General features: G+C 32.6%; 1 protein-coding gene across 1 annotated transcript; it reads left to right on the top strand.

Moving 5' to 3' along the window:
• Positions 1 to 7,456: 7,456 nt before the first annotated feature.
• LOC124373279 lies at positions 7,457 to 14,958 on the top strand. Its single transcript, XM_046831664.1, has 3 exons — positions 7,457 to 7,492; positions 8,539 to 8,604; positions 14,380 to 14,958. Exons 2-3 carry the CDS (start codon positions 8,542 to 8,544, stop codon positions 14,794 to 14,796), a joined length of 480 nt encoding a protein of 159 aa, XP_046687620.1. The 5' UTR covers positions 7,457 to 7,492; positions 8,539 to 8,541; the 3' UTR covers positions 14,797 to 14,958.
• Positions 14,959 to 15,545: the final 587 nt, after the last annotated feature.

Raw genomic sequence — 15,545 nt, 5'->3', positions numbered from 1 at the left:
AACTGATGACACAGCATTAGAGTTTTCATGACTTTGATAATTCTATGCTCAATAGGACAATTAGTTAGTGTATTCTCACACTCAATGCTTTGTGAAATACAATCACTTCCTTTGTTTTTTTTATTAAAACGACCAAAAAATTTTCCATGTTTCGTATTGTATTTTTCTAACCATCTTTCATAATAATTAAGCATTTTCTGAGACTCGATATGAGTTTTGCTGAAAATTACATCATGTTCACAATTGTAATTTTCTAATATCAATAACTTCAAAATAATACTTCTTACATGTTCTAACTTTATAGAGGTAACAGTTTCTGTCAGGAGAACTAAGTAGATGATTGGAATCATTTCTTTCTTATGAAAGTTCTCAAATATATCTACAATGGAGCAAAATGTTTTAAAAAACTGTTTCCTGTACTTTTGCAGAACTGATCTATAAGAATCACGATCCAGTAGAATATCTTCTATTGTAATTGTACGTAAAGAAAAAACACTTAATCTTTCACAATTATCTGAGATTTCTTTTAATAGTTTTTTGAATAAGTCAATTAGATTATATTATTATATTATATTATTATATCCCGTGTGGAGTTGCTAGTCTCCCATCGGGCGCCTCCCCGGGTGGTGGATAGGGGAATGCTCACCAGATATGGCGCGTACCGGGGAAGTAAAATACCCGGGGCGAACCAAAACTAGCAAAGCTGCTGCCTTGTAGTTGAGGAAATGGACCCTAAAGGTTAGGGGAAGACAACCTTACAAAAAATCACCTGGTCTTGAGCACTGAGTTCGGTTTTGACTGCATTAATAATTGTATCTTTCTTTTCTTCTTTAATATGCTTATTACTAATTATGATCTCACAACTAAATGTCTTTAATTGTTGTTCTTCTACAAACTTTACACATTCTTTGTCTTCTTTACATTTATACAATCTCACATTGGTGTCATCTGCTGTCTTACAAATCATTTAAGAAATTATCACTATTTAACAACTATGAATATAGCTCAAATGCTTTAGTGGCTAACTAAAACATCTATGAACTTAACTTTCGATAACACACACGTGTCAAATCCTCGATCTAAGTTACTGCTTATTCAGTATTCATTTTTACTCACACTCAATTGTGAGTATATATAAAAGTTAAAAAAGATATTATATTTTGAATACTCTCTTCAATACCAAATCCATACTATATTGTGTTAGTATCTTTTAGAGTTCATCGTTTTCCCTCTCGTAAGGTCTAAGTTAATATTTACGAAATGGTTAAAACAATCTTTTGAATTTAATGCGCATATCTGAGCATTCATGAAATACAGTTTTTAGGTATATGAGGGTTGCCGATTGCAAATTAAAAGAAGGATCCTTTCACGAACAACAAAGAAAGCCTCTTTGTTCCGGGTCGTAAACAGAGATTAGGCTTACTTAGAAAGACTGTTTTTGCTTGAAGTATTTGTTTCCTTTATTAATTACACCATTCACAGTTTAATTGTAAAAAATTATTTATTTATGAGCATATACATTAAAGATAGAGCACAATGACCGTGCTATAAATTACATTCCGAATAACTACAGACACATCAGGATTCAAATCTATCAGAACCGTTTTAATTTTATTACACTGTACTATTCCTTCGAAACATTTGAAAATCGCTGCATCTCATGACCCTTTACCACCGGTATGCCAATCCGTAGTATGAGCCTATTCCCAAAAGGCATAAAGCCCTTCTGTTCTTTACATGAAATGTATTTATCCCTAACCATCTGATCATCTTCGACCTGACAAAAGTCTGGACAACTACAACAATCAAAGCAGAAACAAAAGCGCTCAGTTAGCTTGTTGACACACATCCCATTTGTAGAGCTTTGGAGTAAATCTATACTTTCCTTAGATTCATAGTTGTTAGATGTTTGTTCATCCTGCTGCAATGAACCCTGTACTCAACCCTGACTCAATGCAAGTAGTCTAAATAAATATTAAAATTATTACATTTTTTAAAGAAACCAAATGTTTTTGGGTTTTTGAAATTATTGAAACCAGTAAACTTAGTGTTGATTAATCGTGTTTTGAATGAGAATACGACGAAATAAATTTTCTTGGCGAACTAGTCTAATGTACAAGTATATTACAAACATTTCAACAACAACGTATAATCAATTCATCCTCTTGAATCTTAATTTACTCATAGCTGTAAAATTTCGTGTATTATAAAATCCGTGTAATAACTCGGACATCTATGGGAAACATCTTTTGAACAGGTAAAAACATTGCTATTACTATTACATTATGTATTTGGCAAAAATTGCGTGTCGAACGGAAAACGTTCCTATATTTAAATACTTGTTATCAAATATGTAGTCTTTGTTATGTTCAATCGAAATGAATACATATTTTCCTTTATTATCCCCTCTTCTAAGTTTTTGACGGCTTACAACATCCAGGGAACATCCTTGTTTAAAAACATGGGGACGAATTAGCTGCGACCATCCTGCACGTTGGACTCTGGATCAGGTTTACTGATAATATTTAACTGATAATAAATTCACCTTTCACACGGAAACCGGGATCCTTTTTATTTTATTCCAGGTAAATTTCCGGCAAAATATTTTCCCGAGTCATTTGTAAATATAAAGAATGAAATAGAAGTCACCTCAGTGACTATTCATGTAAAAAAGTGAGTGTTATAAAACAAACATTTTTTAGCTAGACGAATGCCACTTTGATTTTGAATGAGAAAAAAGTTCAGGTAATTTAGGGCGTCCAAATTAACAATTTGATTATTGTTTGTAAAAAAAATAAAAAAGGTGAAGAGTTCAAGAAATCAAAAATATCCATACGTCTCCAGAGATGTAACTAGTACTTGATTTAGGCTTCTTGACTCTGGGCAAAGAAATACGGCAGTCAAACCCATGAGGTCCTTCCTCTCCTCTCTCAAATCTGAGTACGATGTGACTCTGGGCACAGAAAGACGGCTGTCAGATCCATGAGCTCCTTCCCTTCCTCTCTCTAATCTGACTCTAATCTCTCTAGACTGTTAGGGAATAGCCCAAGTCTAGGTGGAAATTAAATATTTGTTTGGATTTTCGGAATTGCTACTCAAGGGGATCCCCAGAGTTATAACTTTTTTTCCTCAGTTAAAATTTGAGCAATGCTATGTTTGTGGGTTTGTGGGACCCCTTGGTGCCTCGTGACCATTGGCCTGTTGGCCATAGTGGTCTGAAATTGCTGTGTCAACTACCAAGACCTCAACGTCTGTCAAATCTGTGATGACATTGTCAATCGCGGTCGCTGAGTTGACAGTCACTCTTGTTGGAGTCTTAACTGAGCAGTTTAGGCCGAACAACCTCAGGAAGTCAGCTACCCTCCTTGTCATGAGACTATCGACATCTAAGACGTCAATTTTGAAGTCTCCCGTAACTATAAAGCCGCGAGTTTCTCTTGAAAACAATTCCTAGTTTCTGTTAGGGGACCTATATAAACCAATCAGTGTGTGAATGTTTTGTTCTGAATTTTAACCTGTAAGTTTAGGTTTTTGTATGAAGATTTGAAAAGAGTGAGAGGAGTAAAGAAGAGCTCACTTTTCAGAAATATTGCTACACCTCCTCCTTCGAAAGAGTTTCGGCAGTACAAATTTACCATTTGTTGAATTGAAATTTCAAACTTTTCGATATTGCTGTCGTTAGAGGAGTGTTCGGTCAAAACTAGCAAGTCTGGATTGAGCTCCATGCTAGTTGGTATGACACCAACCAGCATAAACCTGGGGTTGGTGGGGTTGAGGCGCATGAGGTTGTTCATAAACCTTATTCGTAGCCATTTGTGCATTCTGATGTGCAAATGACACTGCTTTGAAATGTGTTTCTTTAAATTGGAGTTTTTCATGTTATTTTTTCAGTAAACTTTTATGGAGAACAAATTTTGAGCCTCTACTAAAAAAACCGAGTTGATATGCAGGCTGTTTCTAAATTCTTTGTTTGAAGGTTATTTTTGACGATGGAAGGATTGTGAAGGAAACAGAATTTTTCCGGACATTTTCCATCGTTCAGTGAAACAAGAAATCAGTAACACTACGTTTCGAGATCTGCAATCTGATCTCTTTTTCAGGTAAAGAACTGAACTAATACATAATTACAAACTAGGTTAAAATAAACAAATCTTACCAATGCGTTGTGGCACGCCTAAGTCAGGAATCACAACCTACATGTTGTTTGTCAAGCTCTTGTTTCACTGAACGATGGCAAATGTCCGAAAAAATCCTGTTTCCTTGTTTCTAAAATTGATGTTTCTAAAATGTACCAGCGACAGATTCATAAAAGATTTTATATTGCAGAGTGCGAGGAGCGGGCGTTGATAGAGACGACGGTGAAGACTCTGAGCCCAAAGGTGACAGAGATGGCGTTGGAGATGAGGGTGATGGAGACGGCGTCGGTACCGGTGGTGGTGCTATCCAGGGAGCCGCTCTGCATGCCCAAGGTCGACCCTCAGGAGCGATAACTGGTAGTCTGCTATGTGTGGAAAGGAGGCGAGTTCTGGGCGTAGACAAGCACCTCACCAACATCTCGGCCAGCAGTCTCTTGTCACTCATCGCCAGGTGTAAACCATGTCTCGTGAAATACTTCCGGCTAATAGTGTCAAGACGTACCACTTGGATGTCGTGTCTGGCAGCTAGATTTTCGATAAAAGCATGGCCTTGTCGTGGAAGATATTGTCAGGATCCTGCAGGCCGTAGGAGTGTGGCATAGTGGCGACTACTAGTTTAGTGTCGGCCGGTCTGTTGGTGATGTACTGCTCCATATGCTGGTAGATCGTGTGCTGGGCGCCGGTAGCCAGGTCATGGGTTCCGGCAATCAGCACCTCGCAATGAAGCCTAGCTCCATGTGGAGGCGCGGTTCTGGTCCTGGCCGACAGTGCCCGCAGGTCAAGGTGTGAGCTGGATGTAATGTTGGCACACCATGACATGTCGTTTGGCATACTATAATGTTTTGTGGAAAAGGACCAAAAAGACAACAATATATTGCTACTATACCGGGTGTCTTAAAATTCCCCCACCACACCATTATCTTTCTTGTAAATAGTGATGAAGTGATTTAATTCTGTGGATCTTCATAATATAACTAACTGAAGAGTTTTTATGTATGAAAATTGTGACATACGCCTCCTCACCAAAACGGGATATATTGTGAATAAGTCAAAAGTTTTAGATAGGAACCCTTAGCAACGATCCCCTCATTTTAAAGGTATTACAAAAAGAATGGCACACACTAGAGGTCGTTTGAATAGTTTGAAATTGTTTCATCAACCATCTACAAATTTAAGTTGCATTTAAAGTTATTGTAAGACACACAAAACATTCACTCAACTAGGTATATTTAGTTGTGAGACACATTCAGTCCAGGTACTGTGTTAACAGAGCGGCTAATGTATACTCTATCTACTGGTCTATCCGGATAGGCAGCATTGAATAAACTAACTGATTCAGGAAAATTTCTACTTATAATCAATATCATCTATATTTTATATTCAATTGACGGAGCCATTTTTATTACATACGATAACAATGAAACACCAAGAAAATGCAAAGCTAAAATTTGAAACCAATAATGACCAACCTAGACTATATTTTTCGAACAGATTTAATTTCTTACTTTTCAACTGAATGTCGTAAGTTTATTAGGAATAAATTTAAAGCCATAATGGAAGAAACTGAAAGATATACCGTTTGGGAATACATGGACTGGAGCACATTTTCAACAAACACGGGATGCTATAAAGAATCCATCTGTCAATAAAATCACCATAGTAACTCATTTTAACCAATTTTACCGTTAAAATATTAAATAATTAATATTATAAAATTCCTTTTCAGTTTGTTTTACTAAAATTTATCTAACACCAGCAAACAACAATGACAACATCTCGAAGTTTATAATAACTCCCTATTCAATTGACGATGACATGCTTATTAATGATATGACTAGAGCAACTCATCATCATTATAATACTAAGGACTAATTTATTAACTTCTACCCAAGAATGGTAATATATGAAATTAAGTATTTAATGGTAACTTAAAAATGTATTATGTTGTTGCTATACTCTGAACAGGTTTTTTCAAATTAAAAATCAAAACAAAATACATATTTTACAGCCTGTAGCGAAATTGTATTGCACAACTTTCTGATGATAGAATCCCGATTTTGGTATGTCTGTCTGTAAACATTATAACAATAAAACAAATTGGTCTATATGGTTAGAATTTGGTATGTAACTCTTCTCTACTAGCATATCTAATGAAAATGGTAAACATCATTATATAATGGTTCAAGTTCAAGTTTAAACACATTTATTTTCTTGAAATATATAAAGAAATACATATTCCATGAGTACTGATTAACTCGCGTGGAATAATTGTTCTATAAAACGTAGTTTATGGAATAATCAGTTGGCATGTTATTTATGCTATATAGCTATTCTTCTCTACAGCTAACATAATTTAGATAATAATCACAATACTACCTTATTTTGAAACAAATGTTGTAGAAACAATTGATCATTTTAGATTTGTAATTAGAAAACAGCTATTAATGGTTAAAAGCCCAATAGTTAAACAAAATTCAGTTCTTGGATCAAGAATATGCTTTCGGCAAGAAAGCATAAACACTCACAACTAAAATAGGTATATTATTTTATTTTAAAACTGATTTCAACAAATCTGTATGCTATTTTCGTCGTTACGTTGGACACAAATGATTATTATTGCACCTCTAATTAAGGATTGACAGTTACAGAGTTATACAATTTTTAAAATGTTTAAATGGTGTCTTTTAGAAATGAAGATTTATAATATTTATTTAATTCTTTTGATAATTTCCCCTTAAATACCTTAGCACGTTTTAACATATAAAAAAACATATGGACAGATGCACCAACGAAGAGAGATAGGGCATGAATTTTATTTCTATGAATTTTGTTGCTTTGTTTTATCTTATCTAGTATCATATCATGAAGATGTGCTTACTTCTCTTAAAACACCTTAAATATATCAACTGAGAAAATATATTTTAAATTAATTTTATATTGCTCTTTTGTATTTATTACGTTAACATTTGGTTAACCCGTCAACTGTAGTTTTCGTGGCAGAACATTAAAAAACATCTTCTGATAACATTTCATTACTTTCATACTTGTCCTGATAAGGTAAGCAAGCAATAATATATTTCAATACTAAAACCATCGAACAATAGTCGACTATACTGATATCGAGCATCATTAATTTTAGTATCTGTCTTTTAAGATTTATGACTAAGGAACGTTTATCAATGGTTACGCTAATCAGCCAAAAAACAATGGAAAATCTTTGTGCTTGATATCAAAACTGTTACGGTGTATGTTTTTATTGCACATAACTGATTATGATGACTATATAAGACAATATACTTCTGATTAAATTCACAGTCTTGCTTCATACGTTCAAGATATACACTACACCACGAAAGGTAAGTTTTTATGTTGTATATAAAATGTTTTGTCATACGGAAATTTAATTGACAATTCTTTAACAATATTTATTTTATATTTCGTTTGCATCTATACAGTTTGCTAATAATTTCTTGAATAATCAACAACTAATTTGATGGTAAAAACATTCTGACACTATAATCAAGTAATGCACTTCCCAATATTAATTTTACGTTTAGTGTAATTAATAGTATATTTTTATAAATTATTTACTTCAGATGGAAAGAAATTATATGTCAGCGTTACTATACTTTAATGCTTTATAGGAACGAAACATTTCTTATTGAGTTAAATAAATATAAAATTTCAAATAAATTATAAATTCAAGAATAACGAAGAGGAGAATTAATGGGTAATATGCTGTTGTATTTTATTTACTTGAATTCAATGAATCCCCTACAAACGAATGTTAACCTAAATATGGTTTTAGGAACTGCATTTACTTTTGTATTCGTGGGCTATTAAATTATATCTATTACAAATAAATATATGTAAATTGAGAATTTATTTTGTATTCTTTTTTCATAGAAATTAAATAAATCAAATATAATAATTACAACAGTAATTTTGTTTCTGTCTGTCTGTCTGCTCGGTATGTCGTAAAATATAACTTACCTATAAACTTGACATTTCTGATGAAGCCGAGTTGGGTGATGACGCATGTGACTCCATGGGATTTGGCTGAGCGTTAGCATTTTTTTTATTGGTTTAATGAGTAACCATGATGATAGAGATAAAAAACAGAATAACTAAATTTGCAAACAAGTTGAGTACAATCATGACTGTGTCAAATACAAATAACAAAATATAAAATCAAATATTTTACACAGTACATTAGTATTTTAAATTACAATTTTTTATCTGTAACTTAATTTTACTCTATACCTAGTTCATCGTCTGAAAATTGTTTAGAATACTATTATTTGAAAGAAACATAAGCAATAAATCACTATGTGAAAAATATTAAAGATATGATTATACAAAGGAGTTGTTGCAGGAAATTATGTACAAGTTGTTGTTACAGAAAATGGTGTTGAAGAAACTCATCTGTTTCTGCCTGGTAGTAGCGATGGTTCGCAGTGACATGACGGTAAAAAATATATATGTGATTACATATTTAGTTATATATGCTTTTGTTGGCCGTAATTGTCAATGTAAATACATATTTACGTAAAAACTATAATGTTTTTAAATATATCCGCAAAGTATGTAATCCATAGACAACGGTACGATAAACAGCTAAGAAAAAACTAACTTATGGAAATAGATGTTTTCTTGATTTTTACTTTAATATGTTTATTTTTATGCCTTGTGACCATTAAATTGATATTAAAAATTACTTTAGTCTGACATATAAATAGATTTAATTACACTGACGTATAAAAATATATTCATAAAATATAAATTTGTAATATGACAAATTTAGTACGATTGAAAGTTATCGTAATAAATTACCTGACAATCTTTTAAATAAGAATGTAATAAAAGATCAAATGTTAAGTGATTAGTTCACATAACAAATATTTTTGTTTGTGTAAATGTGAAGAAACACAATGTTTAGTATATATGAATGTAAATTTTTTTTATAATCATTACCTGCAGTGACATTCTGTACTGTTGGATAAAGGAACTATTTTGAAAACCTACAATTACAGGGATTAGTCACACACACACACACACACACACACACACACACACACACACACACACACACACACACACACACACACACACACACATGTATTTTAATTTATTAATTTATTTGTAAGGCTCTTAGTAGTATTTTAAAAAACCACCAGATTTACAAAACATTCTATCTAGACCGAAATTAAGATATGAAGTCAATTCAAGAAGTAATAACATTAGAAATAACGTGTGTAATCCACGTAACAAGCCAAGAGGCGGCATTTGTAAGATGTTAATAAATTCAATATATTTTTAAAGTAGTGCAACTGAAAAAGAACATCCCATTAAAGCCAACATTGATTTCACCTCAAAACACGTAATTTATCTGTCCCAAAGATTATATTGGAAAAATATTTCCAAATTAAGAGTGAGAAAAACCAATCATCGGTTTGGATGTTGGTCATCAAAATTATAAATTACGTGTTTTGAGGTGCAATCAATGTTGGCTTTAATGGGATATACTTTTTCAGTTGCACTACTTTAAAAATATATTGAATTTATTAACATCTTACAAATGCCGCCTCTTGGCTTATTACGTGGATTACACACGTTATTTCTAATGTTATTACTTCTTGAATTGACTTCATATCTTAATTTCGGTCTAGATAGAATCTATTCGACAAAAAAAAACTCGAAAATTGCACCAACCTAAAAGGAATTTACCATTTATAACCAAAAGTCAACCAAAGTATTAATCTGATTAATTTAAGAAATGTTGAATCACACATCAGGTAGATTTAAAATCAAGGCAACCATATGGGTTCAACCTTAGATGATTCTCTTTTCCTTATTTTACATGAATTTTTAGTTCAATGTAAACATTAACATATATTTTTACATACAGCTGATCGGAAACTTGTTTTGAATAGGATTTAATTGTAAAAACTCTTGTTTGGTTATGTTGTTGTATATGATTTTACTTCAGTTTGTTTCTTTTATTAATCAGTGTGTTTCTGAGGAAGGGTTTTAGGAACTCGAAAATTGAAATATGAACATTGATTTTTCATATCTTCGACCTAATTGGAAAATTATGCAGAAATATATATATATATATATATATATATTTATATTATATTATATACATATATTATATATATTACGGTATATAAATATATATATATAAATATATATATATATATATATATATATATATACCGGGTGAGTTTTTTAAAGTGATCCAATAGCTAACTTTTTAATTATACGACTTAGCACCTCATTTTAAATTTGTAACTTGCTTAATTTTAAGTTTCATTCAGGAATGCACTTTCAAATTTAGTTAATATGGCCGCCATTTCCAATATGGTAGCCAACTTTAAAATCTTGTATGGAACACGGTGTATTTTATGTTGTTTTTAGATTCTAATCTAAAAAATAAAACCTTTTTGCACTTGAGAGTTTTTTAATATCTCTAATGGTTCAGGAGCTACGTGGATTAATTACTAAGTAATAATTAGTATTTTAGTTCCATACTGTATTTGGGTTGCAGTATTGTTTAGAAATCTAATTGTTGCATTTTTTCACTATCCAGCTGTCAATTTCTAATCAAATTCAAACCTGATTCTTGGAAGTTATGGCGTTCGATGAAAAGGTGGATATGTTGTTAATATTTAGTGAGTGTCAAAAGAACAAACGCGATGCTGCAAATTTGTATGCCGCAAGGTATCCTGATAGACCACATCCATCATGTAGTGCGTTAGCTCGCCTTGGAAAACAAGCCCGATCTACAGGATCTTTGGCTCCTCGAAAGCGTCAACGTGCAAAGCGAGTTACAACAGAAGAACCTGAAATTGATGTTTTAGCATCAGTGTATGACTGTACGCATATTTCAACTCGTGAAATAAGTAATGGATTAGGAGTAAGTCAAACTTCCATTGTAAACATATTTAAACGGCACAAATTTCATCCTTTTAAAATGAGTTTACATCAAGAGTTATTGGATACAGACTTTCTCCGTAGGTTGCAATTGTGCAATTGGTTGCTACTGGAAGTTGAAAATAATCCCATGTTTTTAGGAATGGTTCTCTTCTCCGATGAGGCGAAATTTGTTAGTACTGGTGAGGTAAACAGGCACAACATGCACTATTGGTCTGCTACTAATCCTCACTGGATGCGCACCGCAGATCATCAGAGGCGATGGTCGCTTAACGTGTGGTGTGGCATTCTAGGCAGTAACATTACTGGTTAACACTTTTTTGATGGAAAACTCAACGGTCCGCAGTATGCTGAATTTAACAGAGGAACTCTCCCTATCCTTTTGGATGATGTTCCTATTCAAACCCTGAACACCATGAGGTATCAGCAAGATGGCGCCCCTCCGCATTATGCTCAAGCTGCCCGAAATGCGGTGAGTGAGAGATTTGAAGAGCGATGGATAGGTAGAGGTGGGCCGGTAGCGTGACCTCCTCGATCACCTGACCTTTCTCCTTTGGATTTTTTTCTGTGGGGAGCCATAAGGATATAGTGTACCACACGCCCCCTACAACTCCCGAAAACATGCGTGAAAGGATACGCAAAGAGTGCAGCTCAATTGGCGAAGACGTTTTAATAAGGGTACAAAGAGTGCATGTGCAACGACTCAGAAAGTGAATTGAAGCAGAAGGGCGGCACTTCGAACATTTGATTTGAACTTGTAAAGTTACTAAGCTATTAGAACTAGTCCTTGTTTTGGTATTGCTATTACAATACTAATTTTTCAGATATTTTTTTATTGTGTTCAATAAAATATGTATTCTTTAAATATGTTTGCTTCTATCTAAGTCGCTGCTTCTGAAATATGTTTTATCTCAAATCTTTTTTAACAAATATTTAGTCGAAAAGTTAGATGGATATCAAAGCTAAATGATTAATGCTCAGCGTAAAATATGTCTAATATCAAAGCAAATACAAACTATACACATAAAAAAACACTAACAACACATAAAATTAACATTGATTAAACGTGCTTTAAGAATTCATGCAACTGATGATGAAAACTTCCAGTCCACGTAGCTTCTGAACCATTAAAGATATAAAAAAACTCTAAATTGCAAAAATGTTTTATATTTTTGAGTAGAATCTGAAAACAACATAAAATACAGGGTGTTCCATACAAGATTTTAAAATTAGCCACCATATTGGAAAATGGCAGCCATCTTCAAAACATTTGAAATTATATTCCTGAGTGAAACTTAAAATAGAGCAAGTTTCAAATTTAAAGTGTAGTGCTAAGTCGTGTAATTAAAAATTTAGCTATTGGATCACTTTAAAAAACTCACCGTATATATATATATATATATATATATATATATATATATATATATATATATATATATATATACACACAATACAATACAGTACGTCCTAATTGTTGGCCAGTAAATTTGCCAAATATACAAATGTATTATTATATTGTCTATACAGTTACATTAAACAGTAATAATTATATTTCACCACATTTTGTGGCTTTTGAGATTGGTATCTGTAACGTACATGATCAGTGTAACATAAATGAAATATTGAACTGTTTGAATTACTTTTACTGCAGATACAAAATAGTCTAAAAGATTGGTATAATGTAAAACAGAAAAAGTACTCTAGAAATTCATAAATTGGACAATATGATATTTTACCATGAATATCCGTTAACAGATCATAGAGCATGCAATATTTAGAAATCCTTTCGGGAATGTGAAGTGAGTCGACATTTTGATTAACAAGGGTTCAAATTCGTTTGTTCTCAGTTAGCTTTTAGTATTGCAGATTTTTATATTATAACTCAATTTACAGTCATTTTGTGTTTTAGAATTAAATATATTGTTACAAAATTGTCAATAACTTGTAATGTATTATTCACAGTGGTAAATATCCAAACTGTAACGAAACTAGGTCAAAAATTTACAAGAGTAAAAATGAAGCATACTTTCTGGGCTAAACCCTGTTTGATACAATTTAAATTACTTTTAAACCGTTTAAAACGTATCCTGCACTTAAAAATCCTACATAACGTCATTGCACGTTACAAAAATAGAGCTCAATTATACAAACTTTGTATGTTACAATGATGCCAAATGCTTGAAATCCTGTTGCTTAATCAAATCAATAATAATAAACTGTAATTAATGAATTGTGTTTTTGAGTTACATCTTATACCTTGATCCTTTAGATCAAAACAGAAATATGTAAATTTAAGAAAGTACTTCGTGTTATATAAAAAAGACAAAAAATTCTCGCTATGACTATTATAATTACTGTCCAGCTAGTACTATCAGTTTCAGCTAGGGTACCTGGATCGGCTACAATCAAACTTACCAACTAAAGCTTATATTATTACTATGTTGTTCGCACCACTCGAGTAATGTAATATACTCAGGCGTAGCAATGTGTATGCAGAATTGTGTGTTCACTTTAAATATATGTAGTATTACTAGACTTTTGAAATGTTACTTTTGTGCGGGTTCAGTCGTGTGATATTATTTCAAACATTAGGCCTACCCATATATTCGAGTTTTCTGAGAAACTAAAAGGGGTTTACAGCTGATTATACAATCAGCAATGTTTGATTTTGTTCAAAAATTTAAAGAAATTATGTAAGTAACATAAAAATAAAAAATGGTGGTATTTAATTGCAAACTATAGTTCATAGTGTACTGATAATCTGTAATATAAATGTAAAATATCTCTGGAACCATACATGAGGCTTTTTTGTGTAAATCACTTAATAGTTTTAGTTACTACTGTCATGAATATAATTATGTAGATACCTATTACAAAATGTGTGAGTATTTATGATAAATACCAGTACGACAGTTCAGAAAAATTGTAAAGTGATAAAATATATATTTTTTATTTATTTGAAATTAAAATAAGTATTCCAATCCTCTCCTTCGATTTGTCTGTTTGATCAGTATAAAAATTATATATTTTGAAGTTAAATGTATGAAAGGGCCATTTGGCTTTATTTTTACCTCTGTACTCATGTACAAATAAAGAAATTATAATTATTTTTCATACGCTTGTATCGTAGTGACTAAGTACATTTATAAAAAATATGATCATTATATCAATAGATATATTCATGTAAATCAAGGTAATAATAGCAATCAAGCATACAATATTACATTTATACTACATTATTGGAGTTCATACTGATATTCATGTAGTACATATATAAACAGTAAATAATCGTATTCATCAATTTCAGGAAAAGGTCTCCAGCTTCATAGAAACATCTCCCACAACATCCAACAGCGTGACCCAAAATTTAGAACAACTAAAGAAAGATGGAGCAAACCCACAGATGAATGGAATTTCTCCTCGTTCCTCGGGCTCTCTTTTCGGACTCGGGATCGGTGGAAATCTGCTAGGAGTGCACGCAGGTGCAGGTATAGGCCATGGCCGTGGAGGCTATGGTGATATGGGCCAGGGGTTTGTTGGCAAACCTGCGGGAAGTCAATATCCACAACATCCACAGTATCCACAACAACCCATGTATCCACAACTCCCCATGTATCCACAACAACCCATGTATCCACAACCCCCCATGTATCCACAACATCCACAATATCCATACTCTTCGTATATGCAGCCACAACCTTACTATGTCCCAGCAGCTCAGTGAACGCCTCAAGGAATGCCACCAGCAAGAGCTCCAACGTGTTACCTTCCCCCTTGCACATAAATATATCTCAGCTGGAGAACTCATTGTATAGAGATCTCTCTACATAATTCTTTATTTAGCACTACTCAAATATATTTTCATGAATAAAGCATTAAAAATGCAGACTTTTTTATTCGGCGTACCTAAAATCTTTCCAGAAATTATTATAGCATATGGGTTTTCAGATCAATTCCATTATATTTTAAGTATACTGCAAATAAATAAAGAGATAATATGAACTATGAATAATTTATTCGATACGTTTCATACATATTTACAAATGGCACTATACTCATAGTTTGTATGAGAGAAAATGTCTTTGTAAGGAAATCTAAAAAAGAATAATATTTAATTTTTAATTTTAAAACTCATTTCATAATCATTTTAACAGTATGTAATTTTAATTTTAGGATTTTAGGATTAAAAACACGTCGTAGGATTTAAAATCTATCCTATCCTCTAAATACTTAGAGTCGAAAGAAGCAAAGCCAGAAAACGATAGTGTTGATGCAAAGTCTACAACTGAATGTGAAGAGGAGTGCGCGAATGCAACAGAAGCTCATATTTATATATTGCTAGTCGGTGAACCAAACAGAGCAATGCCAAAAGGAGAAAGCTGGAAAACTGATGCAGAGAGAGAGAGAGACTGCGCAATATTTGTACTCAACAAAAGTAAAGCTGTACTTTAGAGTGGAGGGAGACAAGGCTTT

This window comes from Homalodisca vitripennis, unplaced genomic scaffold, assembly GCF_021130785.1.
Source record: "Homalodisca vitripennis isolate AUS2020 unplaced genomic scaffold, UT_GWSS_2.1 ScUCBcl_5172;HRSCAF=11779, whole genome shotgun sequence".
NCBI classification, from domain to species: Eukaryota; Metazoa; Arthropoda; class Insecta; order Hemiptera; family Cicadellidae; genus Homalodisca; species Homalodisca vitripennis.
Note: the sequence above shows the minus strand (reverse complement) of the source record. Positions and strands in the feature narration are given on the sequence as shown.

Bases quoted from the DNA above. Each gene is read 5' to 3' on its own strand.
- LOC124373279 (XM_046831664.1), top strand. From the start codon at position 8,542: ATGGTGTTGAAGAAACTCATCTGTTTCTGCCTGGTAGTAGCGATGGTT. The intron at 8,605-14,379 runs GTAAAAAATATA...CATCAATTTCAG, and splicing joins TGGTTCGCAGTGACATGACG to GAAAAGGTCTCCAGCTTCAT.